At 49.2% G+C, this 20,410-nt stretch overlaps 1 protein-coding gene across 6 annotated transcripts in view; it reads right to left on the bottom strand.

The window, feature by feature from the left end:
* The window catches only part of SEMA4D (semaphorin 4D), a 1,027,601-nt gene that overhangs the window by 324,633 nt on the left and 682,558 nt on the right, over positions 1-20,410 (bottom strand). For all 6 annotated transcript variants that reach the window (XM_086961137.1, XM_086961138.1, XM_086961132.1 and 3 more), the window contains exon 13: positions 16,563-16,785. In XM_086961137.1, the coding sequence (XP_086817263.1) occupies positions 16,563-16,785 (223 nt within the window). The remainder of the gene's footprint in view (positions 1-16,562; positions 16,786-20,410) is intronic.

Here is a 20,410-nt window from a genome sequence, read left to right as displayed (position 1 = left end):
GTCCCGGTCTGAACTTGTGGATTAAAGACTGCATGCCGTCTATCCTGACCTGGTTTGGTTGCGCCTTGGCCGTCAGGGTATTGATTGTCGCACCCAGAAACTGTCGGACATGTGCCGGCTGAAGGTGTGACTTTGGGTAATTTAGCGAGAAACCTAGGTCGTGAAGGAGGTGAATGGTAGTTGACATGTCCGCGGCGCACTGCTGTTCCGACCTGGCTTGAACGAGCCAGTCGTCGAGGTAGGGGTAGACATGGATGTTCTGCCTCCTGAGGTGCGCTGCTACTGTCGCCAGACACTTGGTAAACACCCTTGGGGCAGTTGTGACTCCGAAGGGTAGGACTCTGAACTGATAATGCGTGCCCTGGATAGTGAACCTGAGGTACTTCCTGTGGGACGGATGTAGCGGAATGTGGAAATAAGCATCCTTGAGATCTAAGGTTGCTAAGAAGTCTCCTTTGTTTAACATAGGAAGAATCTGTTGCAGTGTAAGCATATGGAAATGCTCTGACAGTATGTACAGATTGAGGGGACGGAGATCCAGAATTGGTCTGAGAGATCCGTCCTTCTTTGGAATGAGGAAGTACAGGGAATATACCCCTGTGCCCTCCTCTCCCACTGGCACGAGCTCGATTGCCCCTTTTTGCAGCATCACCAACACTTCCTGCTGCAATAAGTGCAAGTGCTCTGCGGACATAGGTCTTTGCCTTGGCGGAATGTTGGGTGGAGTGGATTTTAACTCTAGACAATAACCGTACTGGATGAGCTGTCGCACCCACCTGTCTGTGGTGATGTTGATCCAGACGGGCAGGAACTGCTGTATTCTCCCCCCGACGGGTGTTAAGTGGTCGGGGGGCAGTGACAGCGAGTCACTGGCTGCTTGGGGCAGAGGAGCGTGAATTGTTGCCTCCTTTGCCGCGTCCCTTGTTGCTGTTTCCCCTGTAGCCCCTCTTGTTTTGTTTGGGGTACGAGGATTGTGCTCCACCTCTAGGGAACTGTGATTGGTGACCCATCTGTCCTCTGGTGATTCCACGGGCACCTGAGCGACGAAAATTATTGCCACGAAACTGCTGTGATTGCAGGGCCCCCATAGATTTAGCAGTTTCAGTATCTTTTTTAATTTTTTCCAGGGTGGTGTCAACATCTGGACCAAACAGTCTCTCCGGATTGACTGGTTGATTAAGTATGGTTGTTTGAATGTCAGGTTTGAACCCCGATATGCGGAGCCACGCCTGTCTTCTGAGCATCACACTGGTATTAATGGCCCTAGCGGCCGTGTCCGCGACATCAAGTGCACACTTTATGGCCGCGTTGGAGATTAGTTGTCCTTCTCGAATAATCATTTTGGTGCCCTCTTGAAACTGTGGAGGCAGGTGTTCGACAATCTGCTCTAGTGTGTCGTAATGTGATCTATCATAACGTGCCAGTAGTGCCTGTGTATTTGCAATACGCCAGAAATTGGCAGCCTGCGCAGCCACTCTTTTGCCTCCTGCCTCTAGCACTTTGGACTCCTTATCCGGGGGAGGAGCTTCACCCGTTGATTGGGAGTTGGCCCTTTTTCTTGCGTTTGCGACCACCAGGGAGTCAAGCGGCAACTGTCCTCGAATGTACGCAGGGTCCGCAGGCGCTGGTCTGTACTTTTTTTCAATACGTGGGTTGACCACCCTTGCCCTGGTAGGTTCCTTAAAGATGTCCGCAGCATGCTTGAGGACCCCTTTAAGCATGGGCAGTGTCTTGACAGTTTTTTCCGAAACCGAAAAAGTGTCGAACAGAAAGTCTTCCTCCACTGGGTCAGCATGCATGTCCACATCATGGTTAGCAGCTGCCCTCTCAATGAGTGCATGAAAACCTGCAGAATCCTCTGTAGGGGATGCACGTGTACCGAAAGTCTGTGGGTCTTGTCCCATATCTTGGGTGCCTTGGTCCCCAATGACATCATATGAATCTGGCTGTGCCTCAGGTTCATTGACTGGGAATGTATATTGTTCATCTTCAGCATAGCCCTCACTTTCAGAGTGGTCTGGAGACGGTGTTGGGCTTTTTCTTGGAGGAGGCTGGATAGGTTCCATGAGGCCTGAGGCGTCATGTTGGTACTTCTTCTTCTTTAGGGGGATGACATAGGATTCCACCGGCTGCGAAGTGATTTTCCTTTTGTAAAGGGTTAACTTCCCCGTGTCCGCATCTATGAAGCACTCCGAATCCTCTTCTTGGTCGTGCACATGACCTGAAGATGCCCCTGCCGAAGAAGATTCCGACTTCTTTGGCGTCGATTTCGATGAAAAAGCCTTCGGCGCCACTTTTGGTGGTAGAAGGAAGAGGAGTTTACTTGCGGGCTTGACCGGGACGTCTGCCTCCTTTTGCGTCGATGGCGTTGGCGCCGACGAAGAAAAAGCCTTCTCCCTAATTCTTTGTAGTGAAGGAGCAACGAGAGATGTGTCGGTGACCGATGTCTTTGGCACCGACGAGGTGGCCTTGCCTTCGGATGCGACGTTCCGTTGGTCTTTTGGAGGGATGGACGGCGCCGACCTCGAGTCCTTGGAGCGATGCGCCGATGTTCCTGTTGGAGCCGGGGCTGCGTCGCTTGCTTTGGCTGGCTTTGCCGGCGCCGGCGCGCTTGTCTTGTGCGTGCCACCCTTTTTAGAGGATCTCTCCTCCGGCGCCGATTTCGACCCTGTGGAATCGCCGTGTTTCTTCGACTTCTGCGGACCGGAGGTCGACGGAGTCGATGAGGCTGTCGGTTTACTGGACTTTGCTGTAACGACCGCCATCTTAGGGACGATTGAGTCCTTAACTTTCGCTTTCAGTTTCGGGTCGGCCATTTTAGGTGTAGTCGAGACCGCTTCTTTCAGTTTCGGTTTCGATTCCCTCGGCGCAGCAAGTATGTCCGTGGCCGGGCCAGCAGGCGGGGCCGAGGCTTGCGCTACAGGGTCTTGGGTAAGGCCGACAGGCGATCCCGCGACCCTTTCCTGATGTTCGTCAACTTCGGGGCATAGCTCGTCCCCTGAGCTATCTTCCGCGGCCCCATAAACCATATTGTCGTCCCCTACCTCGTCGACGTATTCAAGGCCTTGATCCACGACCCCGTCGTCGTCATATTCCGGATCAGCCTCGACCTCCGTCTCAGGCGGGGAGATTTGAAGATGATGGCTCTGGTCCTCCTCTTCTTGGTCGTCGAAGATGTTTTCTGGTTCCGGGGCCGTCTGCTTGGCCACCAGGCGCACCGCGCGCCGAATCGTGAGAGTCTTCTTCGACCTGAAACTCGCACAGGCCCTGCAACTTCCTTCGTCATGGTCTGGCGAAAGGCATTTATTACAGACCGGGTGCACGTCTATATGTGGGTATTTGGACCCACAGAGCGGACACAGCTTAAACGGACTCCGCTCCATGTTGGGAACTTGGTGTCGAGTCGCGATGAGAAGGCCTCGATGTCCAAAGAGTTGGAAAAACTCTGCTGATTCCGGCTCCGAGAGACGGAAGAATTCGAGACCGTACGCAAACAATACCGACGTAAAGAACCCAAAGCCTTTTGGCCTTTAGAAATGATGTTTTTTCGGTTCCGACGGAGAGACGTCGAGACCGCATCCGAACCCAATGGCGGAAAAAAACAATCTGGGGATGGAGCCGATGCCCATGCGCACTGTAGTCCAGGGGAGGAGCCACCCATCTCAGGATACTTCGAAGACTCTTCCAGGACAACAATGTGCGATCGTCCGGACCCAACACTAGGTGGCGATCTAATGCTAAGATATGAATTTAGCAGCCCACATGCCTCGAACACCTAATTAACTTATGATTGGAATTACCTTCATCCACTAACGTCAGTCAGTGTTTTAGCTGTAAATGGCACTAAATGTCTGCAAGTCATAATCAGGACTAAGAATAATTAAACTGCATAGCATCTAGTCCGTGGTATCTGAAGTGCATTACAGGCAATCCAGGTTGGTGATTACACTACATCATTAAATATTATATATCAATATGTTCTGCATGAACTGTTTTCACACCTGTCACAAGTATTGCAGCATCTTGTAAGCTTAAGCTTATCTCTGAGAAGTAGAATCAGAATAACAATTAATAAATGTTACTTTGACTCTGGAAAATGTTTGTTATTGTCCCATGGTTTGAGATTAGAACTGGGCAAAGGATATCTAGGCAGTTACCGAAAGTTAAAAAAGTGTGACTTAGGTGTGGAGAAGTGCTGTCTTTACTGGTGTGAATTAGAGCTCCACAATGTGCATTAGAAATTGATAAGTACAGTTTACATTAAAAATCAAAACAAGTAAAAAAGAATAAAAAAAATAAGTAAGGAAGGAAAGTGTTAATAAATGAGCCACCAATGTGAGGCATTAGAAACCAATTGCAATTTGGTTGTGTGTAAGAATTTAAAGAGACCAGACTCTACCTTGCCAAATGTTAAACTTGCCTATCTAGGCAGGGTCAGTCCCACACTGTCATCACCCCTCCTGTTTTCGGAACCTATTTTGTTGAGTTGGTGTTGGTGCTCTCTCATTTAAACCTATTACCATTAGCTTACACCCAATTGGCACATTCAATTTACTTGTAAGTCCTGAGTAAGGTGGCACTACATGTACCCAAGGACCCATACATTAAATGCTCCGACTTGGCCAGCAGTACTTCTTGGGTCACCCCCTTAAGTAGAGCATTTAAACATCTCAGGCCTGCCATTGCGGCCTGTGTGCCGTTTTAAACTGCCAATTCCACGTTAAAAAAGAAACTTTTTACCATACATAAAAAGACCGGTTTGATACATATCTGTCACCCTGTGGTAAGCCCCTCAAGAACCCATAAGGCAGTATGCATACAAGTTGAACCGGTACTTTCAAGTTTTAAATGTCCTGGTAGTGAAAAACACTCACATTTGTTATTCACTACTGAGAGGACTACCTCTGCCATAGGGCACATTGGGTTACCTGATTACATTTAATATGTAATAACTTTTTTTGGGAACAGGTAGAAGTATCACATTTGGTAATTCAGGAATTGTAATTTAAAACCTTCTTTAATGGTAAAGTTTGATTTTCAGTCAAAATTCTGAAAATGCCACTTTTACGTTTTCTTGTCCTAATAATTTGGTGCCTGAAATTCCTTTTAGACAGTGTCACAAAGGGGGATTATTAGTTGTTGACAGGATGAGCCATGATGACGGAGTACTTAGACGCCACCTCCGTGTGCTGACGTCAGTTCTTAGACACAGCTTTTTCGCGCCAGAAACGCAGAGCTATGCTAAAAACACTGGTGCCTTGAAACTAGGGCCCTGAAAGGGGGTGACCTTAACCCTTGATATAGGTTCGCAGAATGGGGAGGATGGGTGGGTCGGTAAGGAATAGATCACTAACTAATGTCTCTTACAGATATATCTTTACAGAAGTAGTAACTTGTGCATCTGAAAGAGACACACTCGTGATAGATTCCTTACCTTAGAATAGATACCCCAAGCAATACCAACCCCGGTGGTGGGTCTGCAAACCAATAACCAGAAATTCCTGGAGGACAGAACGGCTAAAGAAGCCATCCCTCGGACTTGGCTGTCCAGGCAATAATGTCTTGCAAACGTGTGCAGCGAGGCCCACGTAGCTGCCTGGCAAATGTCCTGCAAGGGCATTCCTCGGCCCAGGGCAGTGGTAGTCGCCGTGGCCCGAGTGGAATGAGCCTTCAGTCCAACAGGGGGTTCCTTCTTAACCAAGGAGTAGCACGCCTGAATACACAAGATGATCCACCGCGAGATGGTCCGCTTGTGTACCGCCTTTCCCTTCTTGGCACCCACGTAACCAACAAAGAGTTGGTCATCCACCCGGAACTGGCGTTTGTGATCTAGATAGTAAGAGCGCACGTTTTGGGTCCAGACGGTGGAGCCTCTCTTCCTCTCTCGAGGGACGCGGAAGCAGAAAGAAGGTGGGCAAGGTGATGGATTGCCCTATGTGGAATGCTGTGACTACCTTGGCCAGGAAAGAGGGCCTTGTCCGCAACACAACCTTGTCCGGATGGACCGAAAGGAAAGGAGGTTTACAGGATAGAGCCTGGAGCTCACTCACTCTCCTGGCAGAGGTGATGGCTACCAGGAAGGCAGTCTTCAAAGTAAGAAGGCGGAGAGGACAGTTGTGAAGTGGCTCGAAGGGAGCGCACATCAGAAAAGTAAGAACCAAGTTCAAGTCCCACTGAGGCATCACAAAGGGAACAGGAGGGAACGTATGTGTGATGCCTTTCAGGAATCGATTAACAATAGGGGACTTGAACAAAGAAGGTTGATCAGGCAGCCTCAAAAAGGCTGAAAGCAGAAAGGTAGCCCTTGATAGTGCCCAGAGCAGAGCCCTGCTGGGCAAGAGAAAGAAGAAAGAGAAGAACCTCAGAAAGAGGGGCAGAGAGAGGATCCACAGCCTTTGCTGTGCACCATGCCACAAATCTGTTCCACCTGCAGGCGTATACCGACTTTGTGGAGGGACGCCTCGATAAAATGTGATTAAGAGTGGATATTACACTTAATACACAAGCTGTATATTGTCACGTGGGCGAGGGACTATCACAGCTCTTTACTCAGCATTGTTGACGCAGCACCTGCTGCTGAACTTCGATGCAAGAAATCGGTGGGAGAGTTGTCTGGGACAAACTGTGATACAGAGTGGATACACTCATCAACACATGTTAAGCAGGTGTTGCGGAACTCCAGACTAACTCAGGCTTATCTTGTCCGTCCTGCATCCACCACATGTTTCCTCTGGCATCTTTGGAATGCCCCAGAAGCAAACAGCATTTTTTTGCAGACATGGTTGACAGTTCTGGAGGTATTGTCAGATTTCATGGATTGAACACAGACTCCGGACACAGGAGGTCTGTCTTCTGGGTTAATGACCAGGGCACAAAATGCCCTCCCATTTACCAACTATGTGCTTATTCTGTTTAAATGCAACATTGTGATGTCCTGGAAATCTACCCTGTCCACATCCAGATATTAAAACCACACTTATAGATGTGTTTACAGCTCAGCTGTCACAAGAAAGCACTCATAGCTTCTGAAACAATGAGCGAAAATGGACAAAAGATTACCAGGAAACACTGGCTGAATTTATTTGGGGGAGGGGGATAGTTAAACTTGGGATGTCATGCTAGTGTGCTGGCCGGTTGTCAGTGGCTGAGGTAATGCAGGAGAGACTACCTCTGGTAGTTTCATGGGAGCATATGATAGACACAGTTAAACTGCACTATGGATGAAGGCCTGAGGAGGTCTTGATGGCCGGTCACTGTGCTTTCATGTGGATCGTGAGGATTGTGCTAGGGTACGCTGTGACTTGATTGTCTGTGCTGGAGTGTAATCACCCTCCCCGCCCTGGCTCCCTGAATGCAGCCCCAGTAGACCATACATTATGTTCTGTGCAGCTGATTATTCAGATGTCTCATGCACAACGGTTTACAATATAGCTGTAACGCTATGTAGAGGAGCGTGTTTTACTGTTGATCTATAAGCAGTCTTAACTAAAGCACAAGTTACTACTTGTGTAACGATATATCTGTAAGAGACATTAGTTAGTGATAGATTCCTTACCTTAGAATATCCCCAGACGTCAGACTGGATCCGGAAATGTTTGCCTAGCAGTACCCTTGCGCGTCGGTAGGCGTCGTCTGCGGCTCCGCGTCCGTCGTTGGCGCCGTGATGACGTCGGAGTACTTAGACGCCACCTCCGTGTGCTGACGTCAGTTCTTAGACACAGCTTTTTCGCGCCAGAAACGCAGAGCTATGCTAAAAACACTGGTGCCTTGAAACTAGGGCCCTGAAAGGGGGTGACCTTAACCCTTGATATAGGTTCGCAGAATGGGGAGGATGGGTGGGTCGGTAAGGAATCGATCACTAACTAATGTCTCTTACAGATATATCTTTACACAAGTAGTAACTTGTGCATCTGAAAGAGACACACTCGTGATAGATTCCTTACCTTAGAATAGATACCCCAAGCAATACCAACCCCGGTGGTGGGTCTGCGAACCAATAACCAGAAATTCCTGGAGGACAGAACGGCTAAAGAAGCCATCCCTCGGACTTGGCTGTCCAGGCAATAATGTCTTGCAAACGTGTGCAGCGAGGCCCACGTAGCTGCCTGGCAAATGTCCTGCAAGGGCACTCCTCGGCCCAGGGCAGTGGTAGTCGCCGTGGCCCGAGTGGAATGAGCCTTCAGTCCAAATGGGGGTTCCTTCTTAACCAAGGAGTAGCAGGCCTGAATACACAAGATGATCCACCGCGAGATGGTCCGCTTGTGTACCGCCTTTCCCTTCTTGGCACCCACGTAACCAACAAAGAGTTGGTCATCCACCCGGAACTGGCGTTTGCGATCTAGATAGTAAGAGCGCACGTTTTGGGTCCAGACGGTGGAGCCTCTCTTCCTCTCTCGAGGGACGCAGAAGCAGAAAGAAGGTGGGCAAGGTGATGGATTGCCCTATGTGGAATGCTGTGACTACCTTGGCCAGGAAAGAGGGCCTTGTCCGCAACACAACCTTGTCCGGATGGACCGAAAGGAAAGGAGGTTTACAGGATAGAGCCTGGAGCTCACTCACTCTCCTGGCAGAGGTGATGGCTACCAGGAAGGCAGTCTTCAAAGTAAGAAGGCGGAGAGGACAGTTGTGAAGTGGCTCGAAGGGAGCGCACATCAGAAAAGTAAGAACCAAGTTCAAGTCCCACTGAGGCATCACAAAGGGAACAGGAGGGAACGTATGTGTGATGCCTTTCAGGAATCGATTAACAATAGGGGACTTGAACAAAGAAGGTTGATCAGGCAGCCTCAAAAAGGCTGAAAGAGCAGAAAGGTAGCCCTTGATAGTGCCCAGAGCAGAGCCCTGCTGGGCAAGAGAAAGAAGAAAGAGAAGAACCTCAGAAAGAGGGGCAGAGAGAGGATCCACAGCCTTTGCTGTGCACCATGCCACAAATCTGTTCCACCTGCAGGCGTATACCGACTTTGTGGAGGGACGCCTGGCTGCCAGAATGATGTTACAGACTTCAGGAGGCAAGTCAAATGGCCTCAACTGTCGCCGCTCAATCTCCAAGCATGGAGGTGGAGACTGGACAGGTTCGGGTGGAGGATTGTCCCCTGCTGCTGCGACAGAAGGTCCTCCTGAAGAGGCAGACGAACCGGGGGATCAACTGACATACTGTGTAGCTCGGGATAACAGTACCTTCGTGCCCAGTCCGGAGCCACAAGGATGACTTGTGCCCAGTCGCTCCTGATCTTCTTCAGCACTCTGGGCAGAAGTGGTATAGATGGACGAAAAGAGTCTCCGAGCGAGTGCCGCCTTGGAAATTCCAACGCGCAGAACTGATGACATTGCGCGTTCTCTTCGGTGGCGAATAGATCTAACCAAGGCTCTCCCCACTGCAGAAAGAGACCTTGCGCCACGTCAGAGTTCAGACGCCATTCGTGATCAATCATGCACCGACGGATGAGTTCGTCCGCCCTGGCGTTCAGGGAACCTGCCAGGTGTTGAACCACCAGGGTCACGCCCTGATGTTCCAGCCATTGCCAGAGGCGCAGAGCCTCCTGGCAGAGGGTCCACGACCCCACCTCGTTTGTTGCAGTACCACATGGCGGTGGTGTTGTCCGGAAAACCTGCACTACACTCCCTCGGACAGAGGGGAGGAATGCCTTCAGTGCTAGACGAATCGCCCGCAGCCCCAAAAGGTTGATATGGAGCCGGGACTCCGCCGGAGACCAGAGGCCTCTGATCTCCGCCTCTCCCATGTGGCCTCCCCAGCCCTGGAGAGACGCGTCGGTCACAACTACGTGCTCCAGTTGGGGAAGGGAGAGGGATCTGCCGTTGACCCAATCGCGGTCCGTGAGCCACCACTGCAGCTGTCTCGCAGTGCCCTCTGAGATCAGGACATGGTCGGACAGGTTGCCCTGATGCTGGGCCCATTGAAACTTCAGGTCCCACTGCAGAGCCCGCATCCGCCAACGGGCGTGATGCACCAGAAGGATGCAGGAAGCCATCAGCCACATGAGCCGCAACGTCAACCTGACTGAAACTTGGGATAAAGGCTGGAAGATTGGAATCAGAGCCTGTATATCCCGAACCCGCTATTCGGGTGGGTAAACCCGAAACTGCGCCGAGTCGAGAACCGCTCCGATGAAAAGGAGCTTCTGAGAGGGGCACAGGTGTGACTGCGGCACATTGATGGAGAACCCCAGCTGGTGCAAGAGGTCTGCCGTCGTCTGGAGGTGGCTGACGACTGTCTGGGGCGAGCCCGCCTTCAACAACCAGTCGTCGAGGTACGGAAGACTGAAACCCCTAACCTGCGCAGATGAGCTGCGACCACCGCCATCACCTTCGTGAACACCCATGGGGCGCTGGTAAGGCCGAAGGGGAGCACGGTAAACTGAAAGTGCTCGTGGCCTACTGTGAACCGCAAGTAACGCTGGTGGGCCGGCAGGACGGGGATGTGTAAATAGGCGTCCTGCAAGTCCAACGCTACCATCCAGTCTCCTGGGTCCAGGGCAGCTAAGGCCAGAGTCAGCATCTTGAACTTCTCCTTCCGGAGGAAGCCGTTGACGTTCCGTAGGACCAAGATAGGGCATAGGTCCCCTTTGCCCTTCTTGGGGACCAGAAAGTAGTGGGAGTAGCAACCACGTCCTACTTCCGGCCCAGGAACGCGCTCGATGGCCCTTGGCCAAGAGGGCCGAAACTTCCTCCTGCAGAAGCCGCAAATGATCCCCCGATACGCGGTGGTGTTGCGGTGGCATGGCTTGAGGGGTCGTCTCGAAGGGGAGGGAGTAGCCCCTTCGGACGATCTGCAGCACCCACCTGCCCGAAGTGACAGTGCGCCAGTGAGAGTGGTGATGGCGAACCCTGCCCCCAATGGCGTCACGTGGGCCGAAAAGCACGGACTAGGAGGGTTTAGAGGCGGATGCCGCGGGGGAGGGTGTGAACTGGCCTCGCCGTTGTCCCTGACCGCCTCCACTGCGATTTCCACGGCCGCCACAGCGCTGGATATTGTAAATGTATTGCAACTTATATAGCGCACGTATCACCCGAAGGCATCAAGGCGCTTGCCTTGGGAACCCGTCCTGGCTTTTCCCTGTGAGATAACCCCTACTGGGCATCCCCAAGGTGAAAGCCAGGCATCCCGCAGCGGGTGGGCCGCCGTAGTGGAGATTAAGCAAGCTATTGCCCAGAGTTGCAGCGTGGGACCCCATGATTAGAGTAGGCACCGAGGCGAGAATTATCGAGTCTGTGGACATTTTATGCTCAGGACCCTGCCGCGTCGGGAATTGAACCCTGGTCCCGGGCCAGACCTCTGCATCAGGGTCTGCCGCTCTAATCAGTGAGCCACACTCCTCCACATATTAGTCTGCGGCGTGTGGCTGGCAGCACGTGTGGGGGCGCCCCTTCCTTGGCCACGAAAGGAGCGAAAGGCACCCGTTTGCTGGCGCAGGGCCGAGAGGCCCAAGGACTTGGCCGTAGCCCTGAAGTCCTTAAAGCGCTCAAGCGCATGGTCTGCCTTGTCGCCAAAAAGGCGACGGCCATCAAACGGCATGTCCACCAGTGTGTTTTGGACATCGGCCGAAAAGTTGGCGGACCTCAACCAGGCGTGGCGTCTTATCACCACCGTCGTTGCCATCGCTCTACCTAGTGAGTCGGTGGTATCCAGCCCACACCGGATAGAATATTTGGCTGCATCCTGGCCCTCCACAAGGGCTTGGCCGAGTTTGGCCCGTACCTCCAACGGACACTCTGGCAGCACTTCCGCAACCATATCCCACAGAGAGTGGGTTTAGCGGCCCAAGAGGCATGCGGTGTTGGAAGACTGCAGTCCCAGACTAATGGGAGGACAAGATCTTTTTACCGTACTGCTCGTACCTCTTGGATTCCCTGTCCGGCAGAGCCAACGGGCATGCGGTCTGGGAATTGGATGCCTGGATGACCAGGCTCTCGGGGTGGGGTTGGTGGACATGAAACATGGGTCGCCTGGGGCCGGGTGGTGGCGTCTGGCCACGTTCCTATCTAGGGGCGAACCCGTAGCGGGCCTGGACCAAGTGCCCAAAAGAACGTTGGACAAGGTCTCATTAAACGGCAGCAGAGGCTCGGCCGAGCGTGACTGCGGTTTAAAGACCTCAGTGAGGAGGTTAGTCCTCACGGCCACGACGGGGAGCTCAAGGCCCAAGGCCTTGGCTGCCCTCATCAACACCATACTGTAGGTTGCCCCCTCCTCCGAAGCCACAGTAGGAGGTGAGACAAAACCAGTGTCTGGTGAGGTGTCCAGACCACTGGCATCCCCAAGTCCACCTGCCCAGTCCTCTTGAGACTGACACTCTCGGGTCAGAGGGTCCTCAGACCCCTCCCAATACTCCTAGTCACCCATCCCCTGATAGTCAGAGTCGTCAAACGATGAGGCCGGTTCATAGAAGCTAAACTCCCCAAGCGGCGTCGAAAGCGGCTCCCAGCAGTGCCGTTCCGACGCCAGAACCAGAGCGAGGGAGGCATCGGGGACGGCACCGCCCGAGGACGGCGCAGGAGGTTTCAACCTGACGGACCGACACCGGGGGGGGGGGGGGGGGGGGGGGGGGGGGGTTAGGTCGTAAGGTCCACCGGCGACGGCCCGGATCCCGAAGTAGATCCAGTGGGGTCCTGCGGCACTGGGCTCGAAGGTGCCGGCGGTGTCGTGACCGCGGGGCCCTGCAGCGCTGGGCCCGAAGGCGCCAGCGGCGTCGGGACCATGGGGCCCTGCGGCGTCGGTGCCGAAGCACTTGACGGCGTCTGGGCCGAAGCCCCCAACCCGCTAGGGGCCCCAGACGGGTCCGCTGGGCCCGAAGGCACAGCAGAGCCTGTCGGAGAAGAGAGGGACCTCATGGCCATGAGGAAGCGCTCTATCTCCTCCGGCGTCGCGTCTCGCCCAGGGACCTGAGGGTGTGGAGCTGGACGCGGCGCCCGCGACTCCGACGGAGCCGCGTTGTCGGTGCCACCCGAACCCCCAGCCACGTCGCGCGAGCGTCGGGGGGGAGTCAGAAGAGCGATGACGCCTCTTCGACTACTTATGTTTCTTACCTGACGACGACTTCGACCCGGAGGAGTGGTGCCGACTCTCGGAGCTGTGGTGGCCGACTGCCGGAGTTCGAGTCGCCTGCAGGACCGCTCCCGCCTGGCTTTCGAAAACGGGGTCCGGCAGTCGGGGTAGGTCTTGTCGTCGTGGTCGACGCCGAGAGAGTAGACACCGACGGTGAGGATTCGTGACAGACATCGTGCGGTCGCAATCCTCGCAGGGCTTAAATCCAGGTATCCCTATGGCACCGATCGGAGTCGTTCAACTTCGAAAAGATGATCAAAATGATCCAAAAAATGTGTCAAAAAGTGACTAGAAGTACTGCTTTTCCAGATCTGCGCTTGCTGGCGCGGAAAAAAGAATAACTGACGTCAGCACGCGGAGGCGGCATCTAAGTACTCCCACGACGTCATCACGGCGCGCACGACGCCGACGACGGACTCGGAGCCGCAGACAACGCCTACCGACGTGCAAGGGTACTGCTACGCAAACATTTCCGGATCCAGTCTGACGCCTGGGGATATTCTAAGGTAAGGAATCTATCACTAACGTGTCTCTTTCAGATTGGTACATGCCACAATACAAGAATACTTTGGCACCTGCATGTGCATTCGGTTGAATATGTGATCGTGAAAAAAAATGAAGAAAGATAAAAAAAATACATAAGATGAGAGCCCAAAGTCAAGACATACTTAAGCCACATACTTATTAAAAGTTGGAAGCCTTGACAGTTGCTCAGTAGGCTAACAGAAATATTTGTCAAATTCTGACATCTCCCCAACAAGAGATTAGGAGACCAATTTCCATTTTCCAAAACAGGAGAAATGTTAGCAGAAGTAAAAGGGACTAGGGTGCTTAATACCAAGACTTGCATTCTGCCCATTACCAATGTGGTTACACCACATGCGAAAGCATTTACTGTTCTTAGTTATTTCCCGAGTGTTTTACATTAAAAAAACACTTTTTTTTATTGATCATGAATGTGTTAAATATTTCCCTACATGATGTTTGGTGATGATTGCAAATGAAAAGAAACATGATTTAGAGTATTAAGTGTTTATCGAGACAAGGTGTTACCCGGGGAGTAAAATATATTTGAGACATGAACTAAGATGATAGATTGCAAGACTAAATGAGGGTTTAGCAGATACATTATGGTATCATTAGCAAGCAACAATAACAAATGTACAGAGACTGCTGAAAGGCCACGTGTAGATTTGCAAATGGAATTCTTCGCTTGTGAGGTGCCTGCTACATCATTTTGATACCATGGGACCCAATTTAGGTGGATACCTTAAACTGAAAGTAAACACTTGTAACGACTGTTTATTCTATGTTGTGGCTGGAGGTAGGAGCAATGCAGAAAGTGAACTATGAATGTGTAACGTGGTTCATGTCCAAAGTGATTAGAAGAGAGGAAATGTGTACTCTGGCATAAAAGTAGATAATTTTACTGAGAAAATCTAGGATTTCATGGACACATAAAACGGAACCAAAATTAAGTGTACCACTCACGCGGTAATGGACTCATGCAAAGTTTCAACAGAGAATTAAAGTTGTAGGCCTGGAAAAATGGCTGCAGAAAGTGTTACAACTGTACGAGTCCAAACTGTATCCTTACTGCTACCTCTTAGTAACGGGAATTTTTATATATATTTACGCAATTATGTAATGCCATAGAATTATCTACCTCACGTGTGTTCTCTTATTAAGGAGAATTTTTATATATATTTACGCAACTTTGCAATGCCATAGAATTTATCTACTTCATGTGTGTTACCTTTAAATTATATAATATTTACATTAATCCTTGACCTACCTCATATAGCGCCCATGTTAAGATATATAGATATAGTGATGTCACCTCCTTATAGCCGTTTAGAACCTACCTCATATCTCCTCATTTTCAAACTGTGTACTAGTGGTGTCAATTGTGTACCTGGTTATCTATGTTAATTGTTTACCTACCTCGGAATGTAAAGCGCTCCGATACCTACGGGTCATGTTCGCGCTATACAAAACATTAAATAAATAAATAAATAAATAAAATAAATAAGTGTTGAACTACTTGATTTCAGGGTTGGGCGTAACTTGCATCATTTGTTGGTAGTATAATTACATGGAATCACAGCAAGATTATGTGAGGAACATAACCCTACAATTAGCGCTATTTTATTAGTGCCACATGCCCCCTCAAGTCCAAAATGAGCCTGAGGATACATTCAGCACTAAAAAAAAAATATAGCACTAGATGCAACAGAACCGGAACAGCAGCAGCCGCTCACGCTCTGTTCCTATATTATTGGATAGGCATTTTTTACCCCAAATGACTTCACATTATGAAAATGGTGGTAATATCCTAAATTTCACGTCACAAGAGTAATGCACAATTACGGATTACTCTGGTGTACTGAAATTTCACCCAAGCCTCCTTGATTTCCCCCATTCGTACTGAGAAGGAAAACTGCATCTAAACTGAAGACTGCCTCTGAAAAGATAACGGGAGCAAAGTTCCAGAGAGGAAATGTGTGGCATTTACATTGAAGTACATAATGGGAGAGATTGTTGACGTCTATCAGAAGGATCGGTCTAGAACGGTTATTCATGAACAATAACTGCAGTTGGCAGTAACAGTTTAAAGTTGCAAAATGGCAGCGTATGGCGTTTGAGTAGAGTGGCTCCAGCGAGGCCTGGAATAGCTGCAGTGATTATTCAGGTAAAGTAGGTTGGAATACTTCTGAACTGTGAGGAAGGAACAAGGTGGTGCTGTAGAAAAAAGGGCAGGCAGATCGAAGGCACTGAGAAAACTGAACAAAAGAAGGATACTGGTAAGGAACTGGAAAGAAGTCGTAAACTGTTATCCAATGGGATAAGCATAAGGAAAACGACTGTTCCAAAGGACTTCAATGACTTCTTAATTTAATGTTTCTTATTTTTGTAAAGAGAGGGTTGTACAGTATGTATGGTGCTAGCAGTCTGCTATGTAGAGCTGTGGAAACACTTGGTGTATTTGACACTCTTTAATAGGGCAGCTACTTGTAGTCCACAGTGTGGATGTACCTGGGTTGCTGAATAAAGGATTGTAGGCCTCTAAGCATAGACCACACAAAGGTCACTAAGGTTTTAATAGGAAAACCTAGTAGCTAATTTCCCAAAAGGCCAGGCGAAGGGCTCAAGAAGGTCGTGACAGTCTGTGGTGAAGAGCAGAAGAGAGGAAATATGTTGGTGCTCGGTAGGTTTAATGGAACACTTCTTTCCAGTGGTATTAGAAAATGAGTTGTGGCTCTGTCACAGGCATACATCAGTTGTAATTCTACATCGTGCTGAAACCGTACATCAAGCTTTGTGTGGATTAACAATACAAAGAATGAAATGGAATCCCCAAGTATTAGCCTGAGTGTTGAAGATGTGGTCGGTGGGAAGAAATGTCCTCTCTAGTGTACTAGTCATTCGACAATTGTGGGACTACATGCGACACATAAATGGCAATCTGTAAAGGTGTGAAAACCGGTAGCAGCTCAATCCTTACCAGTACTAATAAACATGACATCATATAAGTTGTTGTCGAGGGCCTTCACCCTATCCACCACAATCTGTGTGTATTTCACATTCTGCTGGACTAATCTGGGCTTATTTCCCACTGGTGTAACCAAGTCATTCATTAGTGGGTGGTCTTTCACAAACTGAAGGGTTTTGTCCGGTAAATCCAAGGAGGTACTGTAGTTCATTGCCCTGGCTTGGGCATTAATACACTGCAAAAAAAGATCACAAAAACAATTAATTACTCTTTTTTTAGCAGCATAAATTACTCAACTGCATCGGACTTGTCTGTGTAGGTCTTCTTTTAACCCTCTCAACCCCTTATGTTCTGAGCCTGTTCTTGAGATTCACCCAGGTTTAAGGTATCTTCGATCTTGGGCTGGTTCACTACGGTCGAGCTTTCTGAGTGACGGAAAACAAATACCCCTACCACACCACAAGCAGAGTCTCACTATGCAATCAGTAGCAAGCCCGTTTGCAGCATCAGCGCATGTCTGAAGGAACCCCCACCTTAATGCATGCAGTGAAAAGCAGACCATGTTCTAATTATTTTTTAATTACACTTATCTGTACCTACAAACCATTTCACGCTAATCTCCTCCCTGAATATCCCCATCCAAGGATCACAGCAGAAGCAAGGATCACAGCGGAAGCAAGGATCACAGCGGAAGCAAGGGTCACAGAGGAAGCAGGTGCAGGAGAATCGACGTTCCTGCCAAGGAGGGAGTGTTAGTAATATTCACCTTTACAACAACCTTGAAACAAGGGGCAGGTCAATGAGCATGATGGGCCTAGAGGTCTTGCCTAAAACTGTAGGCAATATGTGTTTATAGACTGCTATTTCTCAGAGAGAACCTTCAACATCCAGCAGTCACTTTGCCACATTAGCTACGTGGTAAAATGAGCACGGCAACTTGAAAGTATTCGACACAGAGTGCTTCTTTGACACCAGCAACTTGCCTCACATTGCGTCACCTGAAGTCAAAGGTTCATCAGCTTTGTGGGGCAGAAAGTGCTTAGAGAGTGCCAACTGGCAATGGGAGCTGGGCGGGGTCCGACACCAGGGTCACACTGCCCCAGAACACCCAAATAAACCAGGTTATCATGTTGGCATCAGAGAATCACCGAAATGTGGATTTACAAGTGAGCACTGTCAAGGCAATGGTCCGCTTAATACAGCAGTAAGCGAGATTTAAAGAAACTGAACAGATTATGCAAATTATCAACATCCTTTGTGATAAAGCATTTAAAAAAGAGGTTCTTGCCTACAGGATCTTGAGCCTGTTGCATAGGAAACAAGAGAAACTACACTTTGCAGTTTGAGCTGTACAGAAGACAAGAGAAGGGGCCTTTCTATGTTTGGTTTGTTGGGGTCATTATAGATAATTTGGGGTCATTATAGATACTGACTTATAAAAAAACCAAGTAGGTTTAGTGGTCTCCAAATGCTTCCATAAACTACTAAAGATTAGGAAACTCAGCCACATGCTTACCCACACAGCATTAGTACAGGTGACGATGGCATTGGTATTGGTATTATCGCACCAGGACTATGCTAACTCAATCTACCTATGGCTGCCTCTCTTTCTCATTAAGAGGCTTCAAATGGTCCAGAATCAGGTGGCCAGGCTGATCCATCAACAACCCCGATGGCAATCGGCCAGACCACTGCTCAAAAAAATACACTGGCTCCAGATACCCCAAAAGACAGAATTCAAGACGGGATATCTGGTCCTTAAACCATTGTAAGGTAAGAGCCCTATATTTATCAATACTCTTTTAACTAGGTAAATTCCTTCCCGCAACCTCCATTCAATGCATCTTCAGTTACTGACCACTCCCGCCTGTAAACGGAAACGACAAGGTGGACGACTGTTTGCATACCTGGCCACTAGACTCTGGAATTCATTTTCTCTGGAGATCCACTCCTGTATAGATCTACTCAAATTCAAGAAATTGCTCAAAACGCAGTTGTTTATAGGCGAGCACGTATAGGCTCCCTTTGTTCTCGGTATGTCCCAAATAGCACCATGAAACCCCTGGGTGTACGTGCGCTTTATAAGCAACTTGTAACATAACAATTAGTGTCTGTCATGAAATACAGAAGGCGTGCTACCTCTGTATTTACCACTCTTGATTATTAAACATGAAAGCGGGCAGAGGAGATCCATTAATAGATAGATTTAAATACCTCCGGGAGCCAAGCTTTGGCAGATGATCCAGGGGCAAACTGGCACAAGCTAGGCCAAACTATGCTTTTGCAACAGTGGGGAATGTTTAGGGCAAACTATACCCTCTTCAGAGGCAGCATCGTGGCAGGAGGAGGTCTATTGGTGAAAAGGAGCTCACTTCGGACCCAGGTAAGAACATGACATTAAAGCCAAAATATTATGGTGAATACTATGCAAGGTCAAACGTTATGTTCGCCTCCACAAGCCTCACTCACAATAGACTGACTGAAGGATAATCCAGAGTAAAGGTGGGATAATGTTTTGTATATTTGTATCAACATCTTAAATCCATCTGCCAATTTCAGAAGCACAACAGTGAACTATTACAACTCCGACGAGGCATGTCAGCATCAGTTTCTTCAGGCCTATTAAGTAGGACCTTTGCAGAATTTGATCTTCGGATGATTGCACAATCTCATTTTCTCCACCAACATTAGAGAATTCTTCCTCCTGAGCTGGTTCACCAAACTCTCGACCAGACACATTGTTAACCATCAAAATGCAAGAAATAAATGGAAAGGGATCACAAAGTGGTCCTATTATCCTTTCTTCAGAACTGAAGAAATTACGTTTGTTAGGGAAATAGGAGACTGGGAAGCAACCATGCTCAAAGTCTGATGAGTGAAATGTATACTACGTCACGTGCTGTGAGTAAAAACAAAGTCCCAGAACATAACATAGGCATTAACTAACTACAACAGTTTCCTTACCCAAGCCAAGATTAAACACCCAATATTGGGCCATTCTCACTCACTTTTCATAGGCATTCCTTTGGTCACTGTTGTACGAGCCTTCCAACCCACATTCCCAGAGGGACTGGTGTGCACATGCCACACTTTGGTCAGCATACTAGCAAATTTGGCGGTGGAAGGCATGAGAAAGTTTGAAGCCTACTAACATGTACACTTGTAATGATCATCTATTACTGTGTTGTAAATAGCATTTGCATAGCACATTCAAATTCTGTGGCCTCCAATCACAGTGTGGATCATGTTTAGAACCATGCATGGCTATGGATGGTTGGTGAACAATGAATGTTCTAGTACTAGGTAAGAAGTGTTTGATGTTCACAAGGGCTGGTGGGATGCGCCACCTTTGTGGCTCGGATTAGTACTATAATGAAAGCAAAAGACTGGCATCTTCTTTGATGCCAGATGCGGGGGTTCTGGAGGAATAAAAGTCAGGAAGGGTTACTGGATTTCAAAGAGGAGAGCAACTCCATGTTGGAGTGAGTGACCGAGCAAGACTTTACAGCGATGCTGAACTCTATGAGGTTTGCAAATGATAATAATAATAATCCACATTTGTAAAGCGTACAATCAACCGTAAGAGTCTCTTGGCGCTGGGGGCCGTCGGGAAGATTAAGCAAGCTATTGCCCAGAGTCACATGGTGCTGGGCTAATCTGCCGCCGGGGATCGAACCATGATCCCCAGATTCCGGAGTCAGTCGCACTAGCAGCAGCGCCACACCTCTTCCATGTTCTCATCAGGGTATAGTGAGAGTTCTAAACCTTTGTGGTCTGTATTGAGGTGGCGACTCCACTGGAGGGTTTTTCCGAGTCGGTCAATGATCAAGAGTGAATTACCTCTTCATCAGAGGTTATTC

Source organism: Lissotriton vulgaris, chromosome 3_1, assembly GCF_964263255.1.
Source record: "Lissotriton vulgaris chromosome 3_1, aLisVul1.2, whole genome shotgun sequence".
In the NCBI taxonomy this organism is placed as follows: Eukaryota; Metazoa; Chordata; class Amphibia; order Caudata; family Salamandridae; genus Lissotriton; species Lissotriton vulgaris.
This window is presented reverse-complemented; position numbering and strand designations above follow the sequence as displayed.